The sequence below is a fragment of the Elaeis guineensis genome, chromosome 4 (assembly GCF_000442705.2).
Source record: "Elaeis guineensis isolate ETL-2024a chromosome 4, EG11, whole genome shotgun sequence".
Lineage (NCBI taxonomy): Eukaryota > Viridiplantae > Streptophyta > Magnoliopsida > Arecales > Arecaceae > Elaeis > Elaeis guineensis.
This window is the reverse complement of record NC_025996.2, coordinates 10,038,861-10,063,159: the sequence shown is the minus strand read 5'-3', so window position 1 is coordinate 10,063,159 and position 24,299 is coordinate 10,038,861. Positions and strand designations below refer to the sequence as shown.

General features: G+C 37.1%; 1 protein-coding gene and 1 pseudogene across 1 annotated transcript; both read left to right on the top strand.

Annotated features, from left to right (window-relative positions):
* The first annotated feature begins 3,499 nt into the window (after window positions 1–3,499).
* On the top strand, window positions 3,500–4,950 carry LOC140857116 (uncharacterized; annotated as a pseudogene).
* Window positions 4,951–11,754: 6,804 nt separating this feature from the next.
* Window positions 11,755–23,827, top strand: LOC105043980 (CSC1-like protein At1g32090). The gene is made up of 11 exons (XM_010921738.4): window positions 11,755–12,363; window positions 13,971–14,123; window positions 15,458–15,593; window positions 17,102–17,203; window positions 17,469–17,588; window positions 17,713–17,793; window positions 18,050–18,390; window positions 19,737–19,982; window positions 21,097–21,421; window positions 21,759–21,992; window positions 23,520–23,827. The coding sequence occupies exons 1-11, from the start codon at window positions 12,044–12,046 to the stop codon at window positions 23,742–23,744; spliced, it is 2,283 nt and encodes a 760-aa protein (XP_010920040.3). The 5' UTR covers window positions 11,755–12,043; the 3' UTR covers window positions 23,745–23,827.
* The last annotated feature ends 472 nt before the right edge of the window (window positions 23,828–24,299 follow it).

Genomic DNA, 24,299 nt, shown 5'->3' with positions numbered 1-24,299 from the left:
GACAGTCCCTAATCGGAAAATATGCGTACTTTTATGTGAGGGAGACGCTTTTCTTGATCATTGAATTAGTCACAGCTCATTCATTTGAAGATTCAAATGCAATGTTACAAAGCCATGCAAGTTGAGGTACGAGGCGAGAAGGGAGGGCGTGATGCCACGCAGCAGGACAATCAGAGGATATAGTAGATTTTATTTAAATATTTTAATTTTGATCAGTTTATCTAATTCTATTTTTAATGCACAGAGTGAAAACTAACAACCATGCCCTTTTTTTACTCATTAAAATCTGATTTATTGAATCAGTGACCTACAGAAAAAATTCCCATGCCCCTCCTCCAATCACAACCTTTGTGTGTATGTGATGTCCCATTCTTTTTTACTCAAATAGATAAGACTTGCTCATGGAAAAAGTTTTGAACTATTTGAAAGTTTTCAATTTTATTATAAACTCTAATTTAATGCAATTAAGTTATCCAACTTTTAAATTAGTTTAACTCGGATTCAGACTATGAATTCCATCTACCTACCATGAAGGAATTAGCATGTAATATCATGTGATATGCTTATGCGACATAGGGGATGACGTGCATAAGGTTTTGTTCTTCATTTTCATCCTTTGATTAGGATTTTGAATTTCAATTTTTGTGCAATTTCTGACAAGTGAATACCATCGACATCCATGAGAGTGGTGGTTTTTCCTTCGGTGAGAAGTAGTAGCATGTGGTGATTGATCATCCATTCTGATAATAAAAGTAATTTCTTTATGTTACATTAGGGTTTAACTTAGGTTTTTTTCCGTAACTCATAATCTTTTCATCCCGGATTTCTCACTTCATGAGAAAAATAACAAACAATTGATTCAACATCAAATATCGTTAGTGACTTTGAGTAGAAAGTGACCAAGAAAGCTTTTATTTTGTCCATATGTAGTTCCAAAGCTTTCTTCAGGCTTTGTTATGCAGGGAGATGTGATCTCAGGATGTTATCTCTATGTGGTCCCAACTCTCCTATTTGTTATTTCTTCCAACTCTCTCCTCTCTCTTTCTTACACTCCTGTTTGCTTTATAGTTGAAGTTCATTTTCAACCGTTGGATGGGAAGGAAGGATGGATTTAGGAAAATAAAAGCCTTTGTCGAAAGAGGATAAAAAAGATAAGAGAAGGATTGTAGGACATTTTTTTTCCATATCATTCTCTACTTCCATATAAGCATGTGACATGACAATTTCATAATAGCAGACATGAAATTTATAGCTAGGACTGGAATCGAATTAATTTAAGAGTTGGATGATGTGATTGTGGTAAATTAAAATTTAGATTGAAATTTAAAATCCCAAATAATTCAGATTTTTTTTGATAATTAAGCCTTTCTATTTGGATAAAAAGGAATTCAATATTCCGTACCAAGGTTGTGATTGGGGGAGCTCGCAAGAGCTTGGGAAATTTTTCCGGAGATCACCAATTCAATAAATTGGATTTTAATGAAGAAAAAGGGGCATGGCCTGGTTCAACCAAATATATATATTGTAACAAAGAGAGGAGGGTCTGGGGGTGCCGAAGAAATAACCAAAGGGAATAGCTATGGAGAATGAGTAATTTTTTGTATACTACATGCGGTGTAAAAAATGCATTGTTCTATCTTGTTGAGCCACGTAGCCATCACTTTTCAATGCGTATTTAATATCCATAATTTTTTTTTATTTTTAATTTTGAATGATAAAAATATCTTTTATTTTTTGAAAAAATTATGACATCCTGTGACCATATTATGACATCCTGCAATTAAATTTTGACTTCCTACATGATAGAAAATCATAATTTTATTTCAAAAGTCATAAAGAGAAAAGAATATTTTTGTCATTAAAAATTTATAAAATTTGTAAATGACAAAAATATTTCTCTCTTTTTTATGACATCGTATGGCTAAATAATGACTTACTGTTGTACAAGAAGTCATAATATAACTGCAAGATGTCATGATATTATCACAGGATGTCATAATTTTTTTTTAAAAAAAAAGATATTTTTATCATTCAAAATTTTAAATTAAAAGATAGAATTACAAGCATTAAATGCGTGTTGGGAAGCGATAGTTATGTGGATCAATAAAATAGGGCAGTGTCAAAGACTTTCTAATGGAGGATGAGGATTGCTGAGGTTGTAGATAATTATTGGGCCCATCTAGTTAGCTACAACGTTCGCTGTAGCTATCAAGTCATTCATCATATGCAAAAATTTTTGTGCACCACAGGCGATGTAGAAAATCCGATATGAAGTGCACCATCTCATCCGATTGGTCTATATAGTATCACTTTCCAATACGCATTTAATGCCTGCAGATCCTGCAGATCAATTTTTTCGTTTAAAAATTTTGTATGACGAAAATGCTCCTATCTTTTGAAAAAATTATGATATTCTATATTTATATTATAATATTCTGCATCCATAATATGGACAGGATATCATAATTTTTTCTAAATAATAGGAGCATTTTTCATCATTCAAAATTTTCAAACGAAAAAGTTGATCCATAGACATTAAATGCACGTTGAAAAGTAGTTGGACAAAAATGCTCCTCTCATATTTTGATATCTTAGGTCATATTATGACATTCTAGGCTATATTATACCATAGGATGTCATAATTTTTTCTAAAACGTAGAAGTATTTTCGTCATATAAAATTTTTAAATAAAAAAATCGATCTGCAGGCATTAAATGCATATTGAAAAGTATTAACTACGTGGATCAATCGGACGATGCAATGCACTCCACGTTGGATTTTCTACACCGCCTGTGGTTAGGAGTGCAAATGGATCGGGTCGGACTGGGTCATGAGTGACTCCGATCCAACCCAGTCTCTTGATTGGGTCTTAATATTAGATCCAGACCCAATCCAATTGAAAATCAGATCAGATCAGATTGAATCCATAATCAAAAAGTCTATCCCATTAGATCATTTGGATCGAGTCGGGTCCATGTATAATCTGGTCCCAATCTAAAAATTTTGAATCCGGTTCGGACTCAAATTCTGATCGGATCTTATTTGTATGATAAACCAACATATGCGAAGTTTATAGCAAAAAAAAAATAAACATTACTTTATCTTGACTATTAATTTATAAGCAATTTTTCAAAATTTTCCGATCAAATTGAGTAAAATTGTATGAAAAATAATAATACTATAAATGCATTTAAAATTTTAATCAACTTTATTTATTTTATAGTTTACATGTTAGATTTAATACTGAATTTGAATTGGATCGGATTGTGTCCGAATTCAGTAAATTTAAATTTAATTTAAAATATTGAATGGACCTAATTTTAGAATCTGATCTGACCCATAAATCTTTTAAAATAAATTAGATCTAAATAGATTGAGCTAGATCGGGTTGGATCCGGTCACGAGCCGATCCGGCCCATTTGCAGCCTTACCCGCGGTGCACAGAGAATTTCTCTTCGTTAGATGGACGGCTTTCTTCACCCGGTGATGCATTTGTGCCGCGTTGACGGCAGAACCCGCGTTCAAGTTCGAAACTAACCGCCGTTTCCTCTCGTCTTGCAATCTCTCAGAAGTGATGATGGAGAGCCGAAACTGGGAGGACCTCCCCAATCTCGCCCTCTTCTCCGTCCTCCTCTCCCTCCCTTCCCTCCCTGACCTCTTCTCCTTCGCCGGCGTCTGCCGCGCCTGGCGCTCGTTCCTCCGTTCCGTCGCCCCCGAAATCTACCTCTCTTGCCGCCCCCCTCTCCTCCTCTTCACGCCATATTCCCAATCACACCGCCGCCTTTTCCAACTCTCCCCCCACACCACCGCCTCCGCCTTCCGCCTCCACGCCCTCGAACACCCTTCCATCTCCTTCAAATCCCTTCTCCCCGATGAAACCCTCGCCACCCCCTGCCTCGGCTACTCTCACGGCCACCTCCTCCTCCTCCGCCGCCGTGAGGTCCTGCTCGCCGACGTCCTCACCGGCGCTGAGATCCACCCCCCGACTCTCCCCCCGACCGCTATACCTACTACTACGCCGCCCTCACGGCCCCGCCTTCCTCCCCCGACTGCCGCATCCTCCTTTTCTACTCCCGATACGCTCTCTTGTGCTGCCGACTCGGCGATCCCTATCCCGGGTGGGCCAAGCTCCGCCTGCAACCGTTCGTGTCATACCTCGCCCAGGTCCTCAGCTTCAAAGGCCGGATCTTTGCTGTAGATCACGGAGCAAAGCTTCTTGCTTTTGATTTCGATCCCGATTTCAGTGTGGAGATGTTGAAAGTGGGAGGACTTCGGCTGCCACCGGCTAAAGACGGTTGGGAGTTTCGTCCTCGGCTGGTGGAGTGCGGTGGAGAGCTGCTATTAGTCCTCATGCGGACCACAAGGATGGATGTGTATAGATTGGACTTTGGGAGGATGGTCTGGGTAGAAGTCGAGAATCTGGGGGACTTCTCTTTGTTCATCGACTTCGGGGGGAAATGCCCTGTGTCGTGTGCTAATCCAGGCAGCTGGGGAGGGAGGAGTAACTGCATCTATTTGGCAGGTCCCGATTGCGTATGCTGGAAGCGGTATTCTTTAGATGGCAAGACTTGGAGAGGGTACTATCCGGATGGTAAGCCGATTCACTCTGGCTCCTTTACACATTTGATTGATACCCAACCTCAGCCGCATTGGCCTTCGCCTATCTGGGTGTATCCAGGTCTGTTTTTTGGACTCTGATGGCATGCCAAAGCATTGGTTTGCTTGAAAGAAGATCTTCTGTAGCACCCTTGCAGTTATTTCTGAATATCTATAGGTTGTTATTTTAATTGAATTGAGCATAAAGACTTCTGATTGTTCATCTTCTGGCAATCTGTAGCATGGAACTTGTATAGGTTTAGGATATTACAGCTGATGTTTTTGTTGATCTTTGAACTACCAGCAAGTCCTTCGTTTAAACAATCAAAATGCAGTTATAGTAGAAGGAAAGAAGTTTATAATGTTGCATTTGGATACAAAATTTTTGGGAAATTGTGGGATGTGCTATTCCTTTTTGTGGTACTTGCCATGAGTGCTAAGCATGAAGGACATCTGCAGTTTACTAGTCTATGATCGGATGCCAATGTTGTTGTTATTTGAAAAATACACTTGGGCATGAATGCATTTTATTGTGGCATTAAGCAATTCGCTGATAATCTAAACTACTAAAATTCCTTTACTTCCTACACTTTTCCCACTGTGTGTGTGTGTGTGTGTGTGAGAGAGAGAGAGAGAGAGAGAGAGAGAGAGAGAAGCAAAGACACTGCAGAATGCTTATTGGAATGTTTTCATATTAATTCAACTGAAACTGAGCCCCTTTTTCTTAAGAGAAATTATTTTGGTGGAGATGAGTATAAGATAGGCCATATTTGGTTTGCACAATAAAAGACTGAAATGCTTAGGCTAGGATGTTATGGTTTAGTTGGAATTTGGAACTCTGGACCATCATCTGGATAGGATATACAGAATGAATATAAAACTCTTATGACGTTGTTCAGTGATCATTTATCATATGCGTTCATGACCTTGATATCCCTCTCTCTCTCTCTCTCTCTATCCCTTCCCCCTTCTCCCTCCCTCCCTCCCTCCCCCTCTCTCACGTGCGAACATAGTCATTAAAGTACCATCTTATGCTTTAACATGCTTAATTTCATCATCCTCTTAAAATTCTTGACAAAGAAATTGTTAATATTGCCTCTTGCTCGCATGTTCAAATAGCAGACCCTGTGTAGAAGATGTTGTGGAAAATCAAGGAATAAGATTCTTCCATAACTCTTGTTATTTGGAGATGTCTTGATAAGGTAGTTCCTGCTAAAACTGAAATTCACAAGATTCCCTGCTTTTGATTCCACTTGTCCAATGTGCTTCCAAGTATTAGAAGCATATGAGCATCTATACTTTGAGTGTGATTTTGCTTGAACAGTTTGATTCTCCTGTCCTCTCACTATTCACACTCAAGGATCATCCAGGACATTTAAAAATTGGTGTCCTACTCCTATAGTTAGATTCACCTTGTCTTAAGGATAAGATTGATTGCTCTCTATTAATATCTGTTGCTCCTATTTTATGGCATATTTGGAAGGCTAGAATCTTGAAGGTCTTTGAGGATGTCAACCTCTTCTGACTTCATATTGTGAATAATTGCTAAAATTGAAAGTCAGCAACTATCATGTCTACAGCCAAGATCTATGCTCCATATAAGTTCAAGAGCATGCTCATCTGTTAGTCTCAGCTCAAATGATCTTTGTAATGCCCCTCCTTTTGGTTAAGGCTAATGTTGATGCCACTTCTAATGTGTGGGCTCTACTATTGGGGCGATAGTAAGTGATTGCAATGGGAACCACATTATTGGTCAAGCAACCCATTATCCTCCATGCTTCATTGAGGAAGCAGAAGCTTAAGCTTTCAAAAATGGTCTTTCGTTATTGAAACATATAAATTTCTCTAGACTATAGTAGAAGGAGATTCATTGTCCATTGTTCAGCTGCTGTTAGAGGCCTGTATAGAGTCTCCTTGGCATTTAAGGCAAATACTTGCCAATTGCATGTCTCCTCTAAGAATTGCGTCCAGGTCAAGTATCTTATTTTCCTTGTACCCCAAATATGTGTGCTTTTTCGCTAGCCCAACATGTTGTCAATTTATATTGTAACTCTACCTTGTCTTCTCCCTCTCGACCATGCTAATTTGCCATTATTCAAAAGGGGAAGGATCTAGCAGATTGTGTGATGCAGACTGTTGAATGAAATCACCTAAGGGGTCCCCCTCCCCCTCCAAAAAAAAAAAAAAAAGGGTCTCTGACTGCACTAGTAATTCGACCCAACAAACTAGCCAAGCTAATCAGTGTGGACATATCTATAGTCCCTCACCCCTTAGCCAATATGCGAGGGGTTAGAATCTTTGGTACTAACACAATTCCTTATAAGTTATAAAAGTAAAGCATAAATCTAGCTAGGAATCTCTATGACAATTCAACTTCATGGGATTTGGATGAAATAATCTCTTATGTTAACACAATTCCTTCGGAGTTAGAAAAGTAAAGAGTCAGTCTGGCTAGGAATCTCTATGACAATTCAACCTTATAAGATGTGGATGAAATAATCTCTTAGTCTTATTCCTAGTTTAATTAATAATTCAAATTACTAAATCAAAACTTGACCAGTCCTGTGATCTCGATTGGTTGTTATAGCTTGTTGATGTGATTATGAGGAAGAAGACCTAACATTTCTAGTACCACCTTGTATGCTATAATGTTTTGACGGTGCCGCAACCCCTAAATACCCACTTGTACTTTTCTGCTTGAAGCTTGCTTTTCTAACTAACTGGGAGAATTATGGTGGTCAAAGTACCAACTTGAGACTAGGTGGGTTCCTCTGTGAGCATTCAAAATTTTAGTGGCTGGTGTTTGTTGCACTTGATCTGATGAAGGATTTTCTTTTCTTGATTTCTTGTTGGTACAAAAGGTGCTAGTGGAATGCCCACTTGCTGCTGGTTCATGGAGAACTATATCCATAACACGTTGAATGTGGAGGAGAAGTCGTCTTGGCATTTTTGTCCAACTTAGGATAGAGATTATGCGTACTTCTATATGGGTATTCAGTCTTCTATAGGTTGATCTGTATTGAAATGCAGAACTTCGAAAGTGCTCTGTTTTATCAGAATTATGGAGTGAGTTGCCCTATATTGTCCATCAAGTTACCAGATGGGGAGATAGACAGAGCTGCATTTATTTGGGCAGAGCTGGATGTTATATTTGGTGCGAGCTTCCTTTTAATATTAACAGTTCCAATTTTCCCTTTACCTAAACAAACCATACCAATTAAGAATCAACTCCCTTGTTTTCCCACACAGTGATGAGTCAGGTTCAGTGATTGTATTCCTTTTGTTTTAACATAAATTACAATGAGTTTTTAGAATAATAATAATACTGGCTTTGTTGTACAAGAAGATTCAGTGCAAGTAGAACAGGAACGCGCCGTGTGTACGCATGTTGACTGTCAAGAAAGTAAACACATCATGGCATATTGAATAGCGATCGGTGTATAAATTGATGGTCATGCTCCTCTGCTGAAACCAAATTAATTCATTGATGAAGTTGCTGAAGAGAAGTTGATTCTGAAGGGAGGGCTCAAGATATTTTTGCTTGCCAACATTCATTTCCTGGTGGTCTTTTTCGAAAACATGTTGATGCCCTCTTGATTTATTAGAATGAACGTTATGAACTGCTGGTATATCTGTATCAAAGAAACATGATGAATGCTTTAGCAAGTTGAGAGGAAGTCTTCTTAGTGATTCAAGTAGGAGGGTTCTTATTTCAGCAGTGCGGCTTCTCATGTTATCTACTTGGTTGCTGAAGCTGCTTATCTTACAGTTTGCCAAGAGATGTAAACTGGGACTACAGTCGTGAAAACTTTGGAAGATTTGAGGATGTTGATGAAAAAGATACAATTGATTACAGGTGATATCTACAAAATTTATAGTAGAAGCATGTGGAAGAGGATTCCGATCTTAATGAGATGTCCTGTGGGATATCGAGACAGGATACCATCCTATATATCGGGACAGGACTGTCCCACTAGCGTTTCAATCAGAATACCTGAGGACATTCTCTGTCCCAAATATCAAGATGGGATGGGATGACGGTGCGTCCTATTTTATAGAAAAATCGGGATGGCTTATGTGGAACATGGTGTTACCATGCAAAGATATGTGTTGGAGGCAGGTGGAAGAGAGGACTCATACAGGAGATGAATAAAATGAATAAAATATAGCATGCCAATTCTTTTTCTGGGCTGTGATAGAGCACTGTAGAGCATCGCAGATGATGCACAACTGTAGTATGTGATGACTGTGGCAGTACACTATGATGATTAGGAAATGGACTTGCTTGGTGAGGGTGGAAGAAAGCAATGATCGGTGAATGGTGTTGTCAACTATTCATAACTTTGTTCCAAAGTTATCTATATGGCTGAGTTAGTTTCGGCTGGATTCAATTTCAGAATAAAAATCTGAATTGGCTGGGTTAAATGGAATAAGTTGGTGTGGAAAGAAAGTTTAGATATTGAATTATTCATGAATTAAATAGGAGAAATAGGTTAGAAGGATAAAAGTAAAGCATGCACTGTATATCAATTGTTAAAATTATTTGTTCTTAGAAAAAAAATAGTGAGATGAATGTTTGGCTAGGAAAAGAAAAAGTGCATTAAGTCTTTCGTTCCTCCTTGCTCCCTAACCAAAGGCAGTCCTAGGAAAGAATAGCTCCTTGCCTCCTTGAAGGAAAATTTGCACGGCGGCTTCTGGAATCTTCACAAACTCTTATTTTTAGTACCAGAAAAGGAAAAAAGGAAGCTTTTCAGAAGATGTTTTGCGAATGTTTTCTAATGACCAGCACTTTGGCAAACTTTGAATCAATCTACCATGTTCAGATGATCTTATCGAACATTACTATATGTTGCTTAAGTCAATTAAAGATGCATTTCGTTCGTGATTAGAATTAGAATCAAAATCTGAATGATCACGTCCTTCGGTATATTTTGCTTGTGATCGGAATTAGAATTGAAATAATATTTGAATATTAAAAGAGAGTAGAAATTTAATTGTGGGGGATTGGATCATTTTCATTTTCTTTGAAATTGGAATGAGAATGACATTCTCTCCGGATTGTTGAAATAGAAGTCATTCATTACCATTTTCATCGTGGAGACCAATTTTTTTCAACCAAATATATCTTAAAATATTAAAAATCTTAACCTATAAATTCAAGGACAAATAATGTAGAATTCAAAAATACGTTCTTTTTTCTTGTTTGTTAAGTAGATAGTGGTTCCATTGGTGCTGTCAAAAAATTTGGACCTTTTTTCATGTTCGGTACAAGCCTTTACATGTCATGGTAATAAGCAATTATATTCATGTTCCAAATACATCGAAGTGATGCATCCCACTTACGTAGAATGGTTTTTCCTACCATTCTTATTCAGCTTTTCTGTTTTCCTTCTGTTTTCCTCTCTCTTTTGAGACCTGCCTTACCCTAACTGTACCGAAAGAACACTTCATCGTTTTTGTTTCTGTCGACACGTCTGCTGATTAATCCGGTAGCGTCGACCAAATGAGAGTTGCATATATTTTATTTAAACTCAAACTTGTAGCTCCGTTATATCTTTCCAAAGATTTCTGTTCATTTATCTAATACTGTCCAGCAAAATGGAAAAGAAGAATGGGAAAATAAAATTGCAACCAAAATGGAACTTACCCTTCTCTTCCGCATCTATTCTACCATATCCTATTAACTTCTCTGATATAATGTATCTTACCAAAAAAAAAAAAATCTTTTCTGATTAAATGTAATCATGCATAAACATATTGATGCTTTTACATCTTATGTGTTTATTTACCCTGTTTTCTTCCTATTCCACCACCTTTTTCTTTTTTGTCAGCATGATCACAGACCAAAGTTCAAATCAGTTCTTTAATTTTTATTAGAAAATAAAACAATACATGTATTCCACGCATTTTGGACTCGTTTGTTCACAGAAAAATTTTTCCTATATTAATTTTTTTTCTAAAAAATTAATATGTGACTATATGATATCTAAAAAAAATGATGTTTGTATATTTGATTGATTATAAAAAAATTGATACACCCTACAATGATTTATATTTAATTAAATATACATTTTTCTGTTGACCGCATCTTTCTCCCTCTTTTTGGCGAAACAAACAGTCTCCTTGGCAAACTAACCATCTAACAGATGCCTGGGATCATGGGTGACACATTGATCCTTTGATTAAAGGACCTTTTTCTGAAGCATATGTTCTCCAGGAACTGGTTCTTAAACGCGTGAAGTGGAAGTAATCGTTACATCTCGGCTCCGCGTAATGGAACAAATTTAATATATTCTCAGAAAGCCAGCAAAATGGAGCTGTGCTGCCGATTATCATGATGTAAGATGCTAATAGTTATCCATGCCCCCATTTAGACTATTATTTAATCATCATATTGTCACTAAACACGCCGCAGTCATCGCCGAGATATCTTCTAACTCGCTCTCCTTGGGATCCCATGTGCGATCCACCGGAACAGGTAGCGCCAAAATCGCGGAAGTGGAACGGCGGAGAATCGTAAAGAAGTGAAGACAATCGTAATTTCTTCGACTATTAATGGCAATTGCATCTACGTAGGTTCACGTGGGTTCCACCATGAAACTAGGTGTAGGTCAATGATTAGTAGCCTCTCGGTGGCTCCTAGTTATAAATCATCGTAATAAATGGAAACTGAAACCCGAAACTCGCCGATGTTCGCTTTTTAGTTCTATGATTTCCACGTGGCTCGATCAGGGGACGTCATTCTACTGGCAGATACGAAAATGGCCATCGATCAGTTTCTTCTTCTGATGAATGGTGTTTGTGTAATTGTAGTACTTGAATGAGGGTGTAACCGAAAATCGACGCGGGACGCCAATCCGGATAAGGCGAGGAAAGCATGATCGGACTCCTTTTTCCGTTTTTTATGCCCCAGGTGCGCTTTATCCTCTTCGTGGGATCAGTGTACATGAAAGAGAACCATCTACGTGGCTCATTTTTATTGGCTTCTAATGCAAACTCTCTCGCTGAAGCGCGAAAAGGACATAACGTGGCAGCTCCTGTAGGTCGACAGTATAGTTTCGGCGGAGCAGCAGAAACTGTTCCGCGGTGTTCCTCTCCCTCCTTTTCTTCGAGATCCGGTCACCGCTGTTATACTCAGCCAACATTACTCCGCCGAGAGGAGCAGCACTCCCGCTGTCCCCGGCAGGAAAGCAACTCCTTTCCCCTTCCCACTCTCTTTTTTTATTTTTGGCAACTCCCTTCCCACTTTCTTTATAAAAGAGCTGTAGAAGCAGTATACCAGATTCCTCTCGCCCTCCACAAACTCCCATTTTGTTCTCCTTCCGCTCTCTCTCTCTTTATCTGAGTCCCAAATTCACGCGCTTCTCTCCAAAAACCCCTCTTTTGGCGTGTTTTCGCTTCTTTTTGTCCCTCTTAATCTTGTTGTTGTGGGATTTTGTGGAGTATAATGGCCACTTTGGAGGATTTGGGGGTGTCGGCGTTCATCAACATAGTAAGCGCCATCGCCTTCCTGTTGCTCTTCGCAGTGATGAGGATTCAGCCCATAAACGACCGCGTCTACTTCCCCAAGTGGTACACAAGCGGCGGGAGGACGAGCCCGCGGCGGGGGAGTGGCGGCCGCGGGGTGGGGAGGTTCGTCAACCTGAACCTCTGGACCTACCTAACTTTCCTCAACTGGATGCCCGGGGCGCTGAGAATGAGCCAGGCCGAGATCATCCAGCACGCCGGTCTGGACTCCGCCGTCTACCTCCGGATCTACATTCTTGGGTACGTTCAAGAATTCTTTTTCTTTCTTTCTTTTCTTGGAAAAAAACTTTGGTGTTGGTGGAGTACGGTTTCTTGGACCTGGTAAAGTTTTGGTTTCTTGGATATTTAACTTCTCTTGGAAAAAATGTTGGTATTGGTGGAGCTCTGTTTCTTGGATTTGTTAAAGTTTTGATTTCTTGGGTATTTAACTTCATTTATACTCTTAGAGGTGGATGATATTTCGTTGGTTTTGGAAGAAAATAATCTTTGTCTAATTTGTTCTTCTCTATCGAGAATTCTTGACAGAGCTGTCTTTTCAAATTACTCGAAGTTTTTTTTTTTTAATGAAAAAAAATGTGACTTAATTATATTCTTAAAAGCCACATCATTGGGTTCCGGAGGGGGGAGGGGGGACGGGGGGAAGAAGACATCTTTGCATGAGGTCTGCTTGTCGGGTCTTCTTGCCTTTGGGCTGGGGTTTTCACGATAAGCGAAGCCCATCTTTTAGCTTGTTTCTTTCTCATTTTTTTCTAGTTGATATTGTTGATAAATGAAAAGGACAAAGAAGATTGTCTGGGCTTTTAAACCCAACTATTATACTGTTACGTTTTTGAGTGGCTGTGTATATGGTGATCACAAGTGACTATTTAATTGGCGTCACAAACCTCTTAGTTTTTGATATGTAAAAACATTTATTTGATTTTTTTCATATAATCTGACTTCATGTGATGCCACATTCTTGGTCTTATTATCTGGGGTAGTCGTGTCTGTTGATGCTGTGTACTTTACAGTTTATTTCGGAGCTCGGATTTTTTTTGGTTTAAAAAGATCGTGGATTTATATATCCATTGGTTCAGCATTTAAGAGTTTAGCATATCACTACAGCGACTGGAAAATAAGACAAATATTAGGTGGGTTGTTCATATTATTACCTTCTTACATCTTCTTTGCATTAATACAAGCACATGACATTTAAAAAGCGAAATGCCTTAAGAATTTTTTTTAGGTGATTCATTAAGCTGGCTCAAAATAAGCACTCACTCGTTACCTAATTTCAGAATTAACATTGGCTATGTAATGCTTTTAACATATTACAATGATACCATTTGTGTTGTTTCCAAGATTCAATTACTTGCTTTTCTTTTTCTGAGATCGTGGTAGGATGTTCTTGATTGTCAAATTGAGGCCAGTGAAGGAAGGTATCACATAGCAAGCTTTCAAGTTTTTTGCATGCTAAAATTTGGATTAAATAAATAATTCTTGACTCCTCATATTGTAATTCGGTTGTCAGTACAATGCTACCTTTTATACGACAGTTTGCTGTGATAGAAGCCATCCATTTTGATACTGCCAATCAGAACCTTTCAGAATATCTATTTGCTGACGTCAGAGGATGTCCAGATTTTCTAGGAACATGGATGAACGAACTGTTGGTAGCCTTTCATTGATTCCTTGTGAAATTTTATAGACCATAAGATCTTTTACTAGTCATGTTCTACTACCACAATTTTTTTTCAGTTCTTAGATTATCCACTTAAATAGTTTACTGCAATCATTTTTATCTAATTACACTTGTAATGGAAGTAGTTGATTGGGTCTCTAAATTCTTTCTTTTCCTCCTTTGACAGCTTAAAGATTTTTGTGCCGATGACAATCCTTGCATTAGCATTTCTTATTCCAGTCAATGTTTCTGGTGGAACATTATTCAACCTCAGGAAAGAAATAGTTTCCAGTGATATTGATAAACTTTCTATTTCAAATGTCAGTCCTGGATCGCAGAGGTAATTAGAGATATCTCTCATGGTGATTATATTTCCTTCATCATAGCAACTGCTTATAGCTTTACTTCTGTAAACTAGAGCTGTTTCTTTGGTGCTTGTTTCTTGTGGTATTTAAGCATCTATCTGGACATGGAAAGATAGAAGACTCCATGATAAATGCAAATGACCAAAACCAGTTCCCATGAGTTAAAACTAACAAGATATTTTGTTCTTCCAACAAATCTCTCTCTCTCTCTCTCTCTCTCTCTCTCTCTCACACACACACACACACACACACACACACATGCATCCACAATTATGTAACATAGGGTCTATCTCTTGGCATACTTCTACATCTGTGTTTTATGAGACTAGAATCAAGATAAATATTAAATTGGAGTTTTGGACAAGGTCCTGACAACCAACCGGACGTTGCTAGCCAGTTGGTGACTCTCTTTTCAGCTTTTGCACTAGAGAGAGGTATCAGTAGGATCCTAGCAGGAAACACTCTCACCTTTCCTCTAAGGGGGAAAAAGGAATTTTCTAATGCTGAAAGTTTTAGAATTCCTGGATCCAAAGCAAAATACATGGAGTGCACTTGAGTAGGAATATGGGAATTGGGAAGTGTTATGGATGTACACAAAATTAAGTGCTCACACATACATACATACATAAACATATGTAGCATTCTTTTATTTCCTTAGATTGTTTGATTTTGATATTTCAAAAAATAAAAAAGTTATACCAGACAATTAGCTGATAAATTGTTGTTTTCTCTTGGAAACTTGAAATTTTGTTTATGTTATAAGTACACGTAACAATGTTCATTATGTATATGAAATGTGTATGCAGGGGGGGTTTCCAGCATTTTTACTAGAAGATAAAGTGATGGTAAACCAATTGGAATGGCATAGATGTGTGCAGTACAGGCTGGAGGCAGCTCAGCTGCGGAGGGCAGTTTAGATTTTGGTTAGGGACTGGAATTAGGAGTCATGGAGTTAGGCAGATCTAAATGATTGTGAGAAATTTGAGGAAGCTCTGAACAATGTGTTTGCATGTGCGTGCGTGTGTGTGTGTGTGTGTGTGTGTGTGAGAGAGAGAGAGAGAGAGAGAGAGAGAGAGAGAGAGGATCAGGTTTTATGAAATTAATCAATAGATGGGATACAGGTTGCTCAATATTATAATGGATAATATTTATATGACTCCTTTCTTGTCATGTTTTTTCTGTATAAGATTCTGCTAACATTCTAAATTATTCTATATATAGTGTAGGTTTTTTGTATTCCTTTCTCAACATCTCATATTATTAGTGTATTGGATTTCATCTTACTGTGGTTATTTGTGTTTGACTCTAGGTTCTGGGTTCACCTTCTAATGGAATATTTGTTTACAGCATGGACTTGTTACGTCCTCTACAAGGAATATGATAATGTGGCATTTATGAGATTACATTTCCTGGCCTCACAACATCGTCGTGTTGATCAGTTCACCGTAAGTACTTTCTGGCAGTAAAAGCTTTTTCAGATAATAAAGTTGTGCATCCAAGTTCTCTTTTCCTCTATAACCAGTTAGGGAGAGTAAAGTCACTAAGCAAAAAGAAGAAAAGCACAAGCCAGTAAGAGGTAACCTATTAAATGGGTAACTTGACAGACAGAAAAAGAGAATGAAGTCATCTCAGTGTTATTGACAAAGTTTTCTTGCAATTATTTACCCTAAGAACCCCTTTGGCTTGGATGTTCATGTGCTTTCTGGTAGTGTTGCACACTTCAGTTATATTGTGTTTTATCTTTTTCTTTCAAGTAAAAATCTTTTATCTTCCACCAGTATGCATTTATCACATAAGGGGACATGACTATCAACAATTTGCAAATGTTTTCAAGCCTTGGATATGTATAAAACTAAAAGACCTAGACCAGCTGTAAATGAATTTGGTGTTGTGGTTTAATTAACTACCTGACAAAAAAAAAAATAGTGTTTCTTGCTGCCTTTATTTGAGATCTGATTTGCAGAAAATGATTTATGAAGAAACATCATGTGCTTTTTTTAAATATTACTATGAGATGTTACAAAATAAAACTATACATGCATGAATAAATTATAGATATAGGAAAGACACTGTAAAGCTGTCACGCATCTATTCATGTTGATACAAAATAGTGTGCTGAAAATTGGGTGATGGTAAATAGATTGGTCAGCTGTTCTGCAGAGAATGAATAACTTTCTCATTTAAAGTGAACTTCCATGATGAATAATTGTATATTTTATATTGAAAGTGAGCATTTTAGTTATCAAGAACTGTAAGATAACTGCTTCCAGGTCCATTCTATCTTATCCTCAAGACTATACAGATTGACTTGTACTATGGGAGTTTTTAAGTGAACAAAGTGGGTGGATTTATGTGAGTTTGTGGAGACAGCATTTTAGTTATCAAGAACTGTAAGATAACTGCTTCCAGGTCCATTCTATCTTATCCTCAAGACTATACAGATTGACTTGTACTATGGGAGTTTTTAAGTGAACAAAGTGGGAGGATTTATGTGAGTTTGTGGAGACTTTATCATGCTAGAGCAATTTCTATCCTTGTAAAGTTGAATCTGCACACTATTGGAAGTTAAAAATGTCAAAATACTTATTTATATTGAGTGACTCCTAGCCATGTTGCATGATGTATGCATTTAATAGCCTAAGTAAACAACACGGAGGTCTCATGATAATTCCATAATATAGCTTTTGAAAACTTACCAATACAAGAAGCTTCATTTTCCATTAACAATTCAAAATTGACTAAATTACAAAACTGAACCTCTGTAGAGCCCTAAGCAAGGCTAAAACATTAAAAATGACCATATTTAGACTTTAATTTATGATCATTGAGGAGTGCATGTCTGTTTGTAGTCTAATATTTATATTTGATAAGTTCATTATTATATCGATAGTTTGTGTCTTGTAACAAAAGTCCAGAACTGACTTCTCATTCAATGTTGCTATTATTCTTCCAGGTGGTGGTCAGAAATGTACCACATGTTTCTGGGCACTCAATATCAGAAAGTGTGGAACAATTCTTTCAAAGAAACCATCCTGACCACTATCTGGGTCACCAGGTAAAAGATTTTCTTTTGTTATTTTTACCCTTTTTTTCTGTGTATAATGCCCAGTAACAGATTTTCTTGCTACTAATTTATAATCTGGATGGCAGTTTTTTCCCATGATACGGCTTAATTTGTTTTGCCCTTCATACCATATTATAAGACTATGGGCAATCCTGTCCTTATACCTATTTGCTTCTCCTTTATTGTGGTTTCTTAAGCCTGAGTCTTACTTCAAATCCTATTTTCATAAGTTCAAATTTACCAATCTTATTTTCAGGCTGTCTACAATGCAAACAAATTTGCTAAACTTGTGAGACAGAAGGAAAGGCTTCAAAACTGGTTGGACTACAACATGCTCAAATTTGAAAGGCATCCTGGCAAAAGGCCAACTAGGAAGGTACTCCAACAATTGGGCAAAAATTGTTTTCATAATTGCATTACATACAGTGATATTGATATATACTATATGCAGAGACAGTGGACTTTATACTTGACAACTTGCTGTTCTTTTTATATTTCAGAAAGGGTTTCTTGGCCTTTGTGGTGAAAGGGTGGATTCAATTGACTATTACAGAGAAAAGATCAGTGAGCTTGACAAAAAGGTAAGACAATTATACTCTTAGTTATAAATTCCTATATTACATGGATGTGTGCCTTCTTTATGGTGTATTTCATCTAAAGTTGATGGGGTCCTGTTACTTTCATAAGGTAGCAGATCACCACAACTCCTTGTCCATTGGTTTCATAGCTTTAAGAAAGCTTGCAATTTCTTAGCTTGTGTGCATGCATATAAATCCTGTATTTGTTTAGTGCTTCCACAGGATGCAGAATATGTAATTCTCGTATATCATATCGCAGATAGCATCTGAGCGTCAGAGAGTTCTTAAAGATCCAAAGGCTGTCATGCCAGTAGCTTTTGTTACATTTGATTCGAGATGGGGTGCTGCTGTGTGCGCACAAACACAACAAAGCAGGAATCCCACACGGTGGTTAACTGACTGGGCACCTGAACCACGTGATGTATATTGGCGGAATCTGGCTATACCATTTGTTTCTCTCAGCATCAGAAGGCTTATAATATCAATATTAGTGTTTGCACTGGTGTTCTTTTACATGATACCCATTGCATTTGTGCAATCACTTGCAAATCTTGAGGGCCTTGAAAAAGTTGCTCCGTTTCTCAGGCGGGTGATAGAAATGTAAGTATCTGTCGATGTCACCCAGTGAAATGTACTATGCATTTGTAAGATTTTGGTTTGGTATAGGCTGGATCATGAATCAGAATTCTGCACAGCACAGTTGATTGGGCATTCTACATACTGTGCCAATGACTTAATGGCATGCAGCATGTTTCCATGCCAGTTTATGTCAAGCACTAGCATGGCAGGTACCTAGCCAGTGCTATGTTGGTACAACACTAGCTTGTAACACCTCAACTCCATTGATTATTTATCATAATAGATTTGTCAAATTAACTAGTTGGAGAATGATGATTTTAATTATCTAGCACATGTGGTTAATGGGGCATCTTTAGCACCTCTGCAACAAGGATCATTATGCAGATACTTTCTCTGTTCTTGTGATCCTAGTTTTTGAAACAATGACCTTAGTTCGATTTGCTTCATTTGAATTCAGTTTAATTGACAAAAAACATAAATTTTGACCTAATCAATAATAATTCTTATTACTGTACGATTCTGAGAAGCGATGCACTTCAAAGATAATATCAGTTGTGATATATTATGGGCCCTTTGTTGACTAAGACTTATTTACTAATATTTTGTAATATAATCTTAACTTGGTTAATAACTATAAACTGTTAGATCAACTAATGGTTTTTTTCTAACAATTTTCTTTAAGCATAGTGTCACCTCCATACATTTAGTGCATGCCTTTGTCTATCTAAGCATGATATTTGGAGTTTGTACATTAAATTTAGTACATTACTTCTTATTTTAAAGAAAAAATATCAATTTGATGTATATGTGTACATGTTTCTCTTTATGTATATATAGATTGCATGCTAAATGTTAATCTTTGGTGAAGGACTTGACGATTTAAAATCAACGGTGGATCTTCTAAATTAGAAAGATTCACACCACTGATATTTAAATGAAATGCCCTGTATTTCACCATCCTAGCACAACTGTTGCCATCCATATGATGCATAATTTAGACATCTTTGAAAGATATAATTTTCTTTTTGAGGCTTTTTTATAGGTGCAAATTGAAGTCAGCAATGGGGATATTGATTAGGATGGCCCATTATGGATTTTGAATTTCTTAAACCGTATACCATATGTTCAAAAAGTATGTCTATCTATAACAAAGCATAAAATATATCTGTCGAGGGCATTTGTGTCAGTATCCTTTTTGCAAACTTGCAGCCCAGTTGGCTGGCTAAAATTCATTAACCTTCATATGCTATATGGTTTCAATGAAATTACATTATTACAACTTCTATCATAATTATTTGACTTAAATTGTCTCAGCGATCATATTCTTTATAAAGTCAACTGATGTCCTTTTAACATATCCTGGGCAGAAAGGTGATAAAGTCCTTCTTACAAGGATTTCTTCCTGGGTTAGCTTTAAAGATCTTCTTATATATTCTTCCAACAGTTCTGATGATTATGTCAAAAGTGGAAGGCTACTTGTCAATATCATCACTTGAAAGAAGGGCAGCAGCTAAATATTATTACTTTATGCTGGTGAACGTATTCTTGGGGAGCATAGTGACTGGAACAGCATTTGAACAACTCTATTCTTTTCTTCATCAATCACCTACCCAGTAATTCCCTTGATCCCTTGTTTTATGGTCATCCATCATTTACCCACATTAATTCCTGATCCTTTTGCTGTCAGCTTTACATTTGCTTATTGTAACTGAAGTTTCAATGTTAAATGATGCTAATCCACTATATAGGCTATATCTGCTATTTACTGTTGAAACCGTGATCACCATTTCTTTGAGAATTTTTATCAACTTTCATTTTTCATTTTTCTTTTCCTTAGCATTTCTGTCTATTAGGACGTGCATTATTTTAATTTGCACAGAGATTTCATCATATGTTTGTGAATATTTGCTCGTGTAATTCGTACTGGAAGAAGTAAGTTGAAAAGAATGTCAGTTCTGTTGTTTAGGCTGGCAGAGTTTTGGATCATTTATAGTGATATCTGCAATTGGCATTCAGGACCATCTGATGTAATATGTGACTGAATTTTATACATATGAAGGCATCTCTTACCCAGACTATGGTGCTTATTCTGTTTTATTACTTTCTCTTATTTTAAAAATGTTGAAGATGTTACTGCAGTTACTCCAAAGGACTCAATAGTTCGGTGAAATTTTAAAACAGGTAAAATTAACATTTATTTTGTAAATTTTAAAGCAACATAAAGTTAGGCATTTTCAACCATAAATCTTGTAGGACCATTGAATGTTATAGTTTGGGTCTTCAGAAAGAAACTTGGAAGAGCCATAATCAAAGATGAAACTTTTCGAGCATAAGCAGGGTAAGGGTATCATATATTTGTTGGTCATATCTGCAATCTCAAGACTTGATATTTCTTTACTTGTATTCTAAAGTGAAGTTGGTTAAATAATTAATTTATAGTTTAATTAACTTCTACATGGTGGAAAATTCACAAACTACAAATTTTGCTAGAAAGAAGAAGGTAGGGATATAAACTTTGTGGGCAGTGGTATCCATGTCACATCATTGTGTCTAGCACACAACTGATTTATGGCAACATATTGAAGACAGTAATAGCATCTGTGGTAGTCTGCATTATATTCTTGTTTAATTGGATGTTTATTAAAGGGCATTATGTCTTTTTCTAGTTTAGCTAGTCTCTTTCATTTTTTTTTTAATCCAAAGTTCTTATTCTTCTAATTATTGCAGGATCCCAAGAACCATTGGAGTATCTATACCAATGAAAGCTACATTCTTTATGACATACATAATGGTTGATGGGTGGGCTGGCATTGCCAGCGAGATACTTCGACTGAAACCATTGGTCATATATCATCTGAAAAACATGTTTTTAGTGAAAACAGAGAGGGACAGAGAGAAGGCAATGGACCCTGGAAGCATTGGTCTTCCTGAGACCCTTCCAACACTCCAATTATATTTTCTCCTTGGGCTTGTCTATGCTGTAGTCACTCCACTGCTTCTTCCCTTTATACTAGTATTCTTTGCCTTTGCATTCCTTGTTTATCGACACCAGGTTATCACCTTGCTAGTAGTTTTCTTCTGCTTTTTCTTGATATTATCTCCATGTGCTTCTTGTTGAAAATGATTACATCCTTCAGAGCATGAATACTTACCAAGGAAAATTATAGTATTTTTGCTGTTGGAGACCCAGTGGAATATAAATATGGCCAATAGCCGCTTACATAGTGATTTACTCTTCACTGTCCAATAGTGTTAAGAATATATGTCATGGAGATGTTCTTCTTCTCATCTAGTTCATTTTAAATGATAATGGAGTAATGCATCAACTTTGTCTGGACTCACTTTTAGTGTTTGTCTTCTGATCCATTTTTTATATTTGCTGTTTGCAGATAACTAATGTTTACAATCAAGAATATGAAAGTGCCGGTGCATTTTGGCCACATGTTCATGGCCGCATAATAGCTAGTTTGTTGATATCCCAATTGCTTCTGCTCGGTTTACTCAGCACAAAGAAAGCTGCTAACTCCACTCCTTTACTTATTATTCTGCCTGTACTGACAATATGGTTTCACAAGTACTGCAAAAGCCGATTTGAACCTGCTTTTAGAAAATATCCGCTAGAGGTAAGTTCAATATTATGCTCTAAATTTCTGGATACCTATTTACAATTCATATTGATCAATAGCCCTATCTCCTTCAATTGGAGTTTCACTTACGTTGCTGTTTACGTCAGTAGAACCATCTCACTTTCTCAAAATGGTAGTTCCACAACATTTGGATTTAATATTTTTAAAATTCATTATATTGACTTTTTTCCTTTTTTGAGGAGACAATAGGCACGTAATGCCTAAAGAATTTCATTAAAGATTAAGAGGAGTTCAGAAGTGAAAAATGGGAATAAAACAAAGTAAAAGAGATTACGGGAACCAGAGTTTCAGCAAAAGCCTGCAAGTAGAATCACTATGCCATTCTTAAGCCCCTCTAATACTAGTCTGCTTGCAGAAGGACTTCACAGGTCTAGCATCCTTCTCTGGAACCATCACCAACCAGGATATCACGAGCCTCTTGATTCTTCTTAACAGCTCTGTGATGGTACACCAGGAATTCATTAAAATTCTGATACTGCTCTCAATCCAGACTTGCCAGCAAGCTGCTGCAACTAACATGCCCCATCCTTTCCATCATTGGCAGAGAACACAGTAGTTTTAAGGTCTAACAACCTGACAAGACTCTTTCTTATCAGGAAGCCTATGCCTCTTTTTTATGTGTGATGCCAGTCCAGTACAAAATCATAGCTTAAATTGCTCGTAGTTGGCTGTTTCCCTTCATTGACAAAATGCATTTCCAGACAGAGAACAGGCTCAGATGGGAGCAGATTGTAATCCATCTGCTCCTCCACAGATCACAAAGATGTTGTATATCCTGTGTTCTTTGATGAATTTTGAATAGGTGCCTGAATGGCTCCAAATGCTAGAGATTGCCGTACATCTGATGAAGAGATGTTTGGCCGATTCTTCCTCTCAACCATAGAATACACATGGTATATGTAATATTTTTGGCTGCATAATAGGAATCCTATACTGAAATGCTATTATTGTATCTAATTATCTATTTTCTGAATGCTGAATTATGTCCGAACTTTGTAGTCTTCACATCTGTTCTTTCCATTCTGTGTAAGATTGATATTTTTTGTAATGCCTCCGGAGAGTAATAGATTATGTGCACCATGCATTAGAGTTTGCACATTAGACGAGAGGATGAAAGAGATTAAGGGTTATAATACTATAGGCTTTCAAGGTTATAATACTATAGGCTCTCAATAAACTTGAGGAAATATGAGACCAAACGGCCACATGGACATTTGATGCATAGATGGGGGAAGAAGAAAAGAAAGCTTCAAGGTTATAAGAATTAAGATATCCTGTTCTCTTTCAATTTAAGCCATTAGAAATTTGCTCTATGCTAGCTTCAATTGGCATTACATGTCCATTGTTAACCAATGTAGGAAAAATACAAACCATCACATATTTCCCCCCTTCTTGACTGATTAGAAGTTATAACAGAAGATTCATTATGTTTCTTATTCATCTATTTCTTTTTTAGTAAAAGAAATATAAATGCATCATTTTGTTTTTCTGCAATGATGTCAGGAAGCGATGGAGAAGGATATGATGGAGCGAGCTTCTGAACCTAACCTTAACCTTAAGGCTTACTTAGCTGATGCGTACTTGCACCCGATCTTCCGTTCAATTGAGGATGTGGAAACGGGGGAGGTCAGAGTTGACAAAGGCCAATCTTATATGTCCTCACCCACAAGGAGTGAATTTAGTTCTTCTTCACCCCAGTATGTATACCATTATGAAATTGAACCTTAACACATTTGTCGTCTGACCTGCAACTCTTTCTTGTATGAATCCTCTGATTTAAGTTTGCTATTTTAGTTAACGTTAGTTCATTATTTTTGTCTCCTTTTATCTTTCATGCGAAAACGTATGCATGCAGACTGATTTGTTTGATGTATCTGTTGCCCATTCATTGTACAAGTTCATAACTAGCTCACTTTATGCCCAATTACCGAGTTCTGAATTGTGTTACAACTAATTTGCTTAGTTATAAACTAGAATTGCAAGTCAGACAAAATATTGGAGCATATAGTGGGTTTAGGAGGATTTAAGACAAATGTATATATATATATATATATATGGGTATGAAATTTGTATGCTTACACATAAAGGCTGAAGCTTTTATTCTGAACTTTCTGGAGAATGTTGTATTATTTTTTTTCTTTTGATAATCGAAGAGCTAATCTCCACCTTTCTACCATTACTACTCCATCCGGGGTTGAACCCTCGATCTCTTGCTCAAGTGGCGGGGTGGAGCCATCCGACCTTTTCGGAGAAAGTTGTATTGCAATCCAAATCGTACAAGTT

What these genes read in the sequence shown, in the direction of transcription:
- LOC105043980 (XM_010921738.4), top strand. Translation starts at nt 12,044, where the DNA reads ATGGCCACTTTGGAGGATTTGGGGGTGTCGGCGTTCATCAACATAGTA. An exon ending in CTCCGGATCTACATTCTTGG is followed by an intron (nt 12,364 to 13,970) that starts GTACGTTCAAGA and finishes CTCCTTTGACAG; the next exon opens with CTTAAAGATTTTTGTGCCGA. An exon ending in TCAGTGAGCTTGACAAAAAG is followed by an intron (nt 17,794 to 18,049) that starts GTAAGACAATTA and finishes ATCATATCGCAG; the next exon opens with ATAGCATCTGAGCGTCAGAG.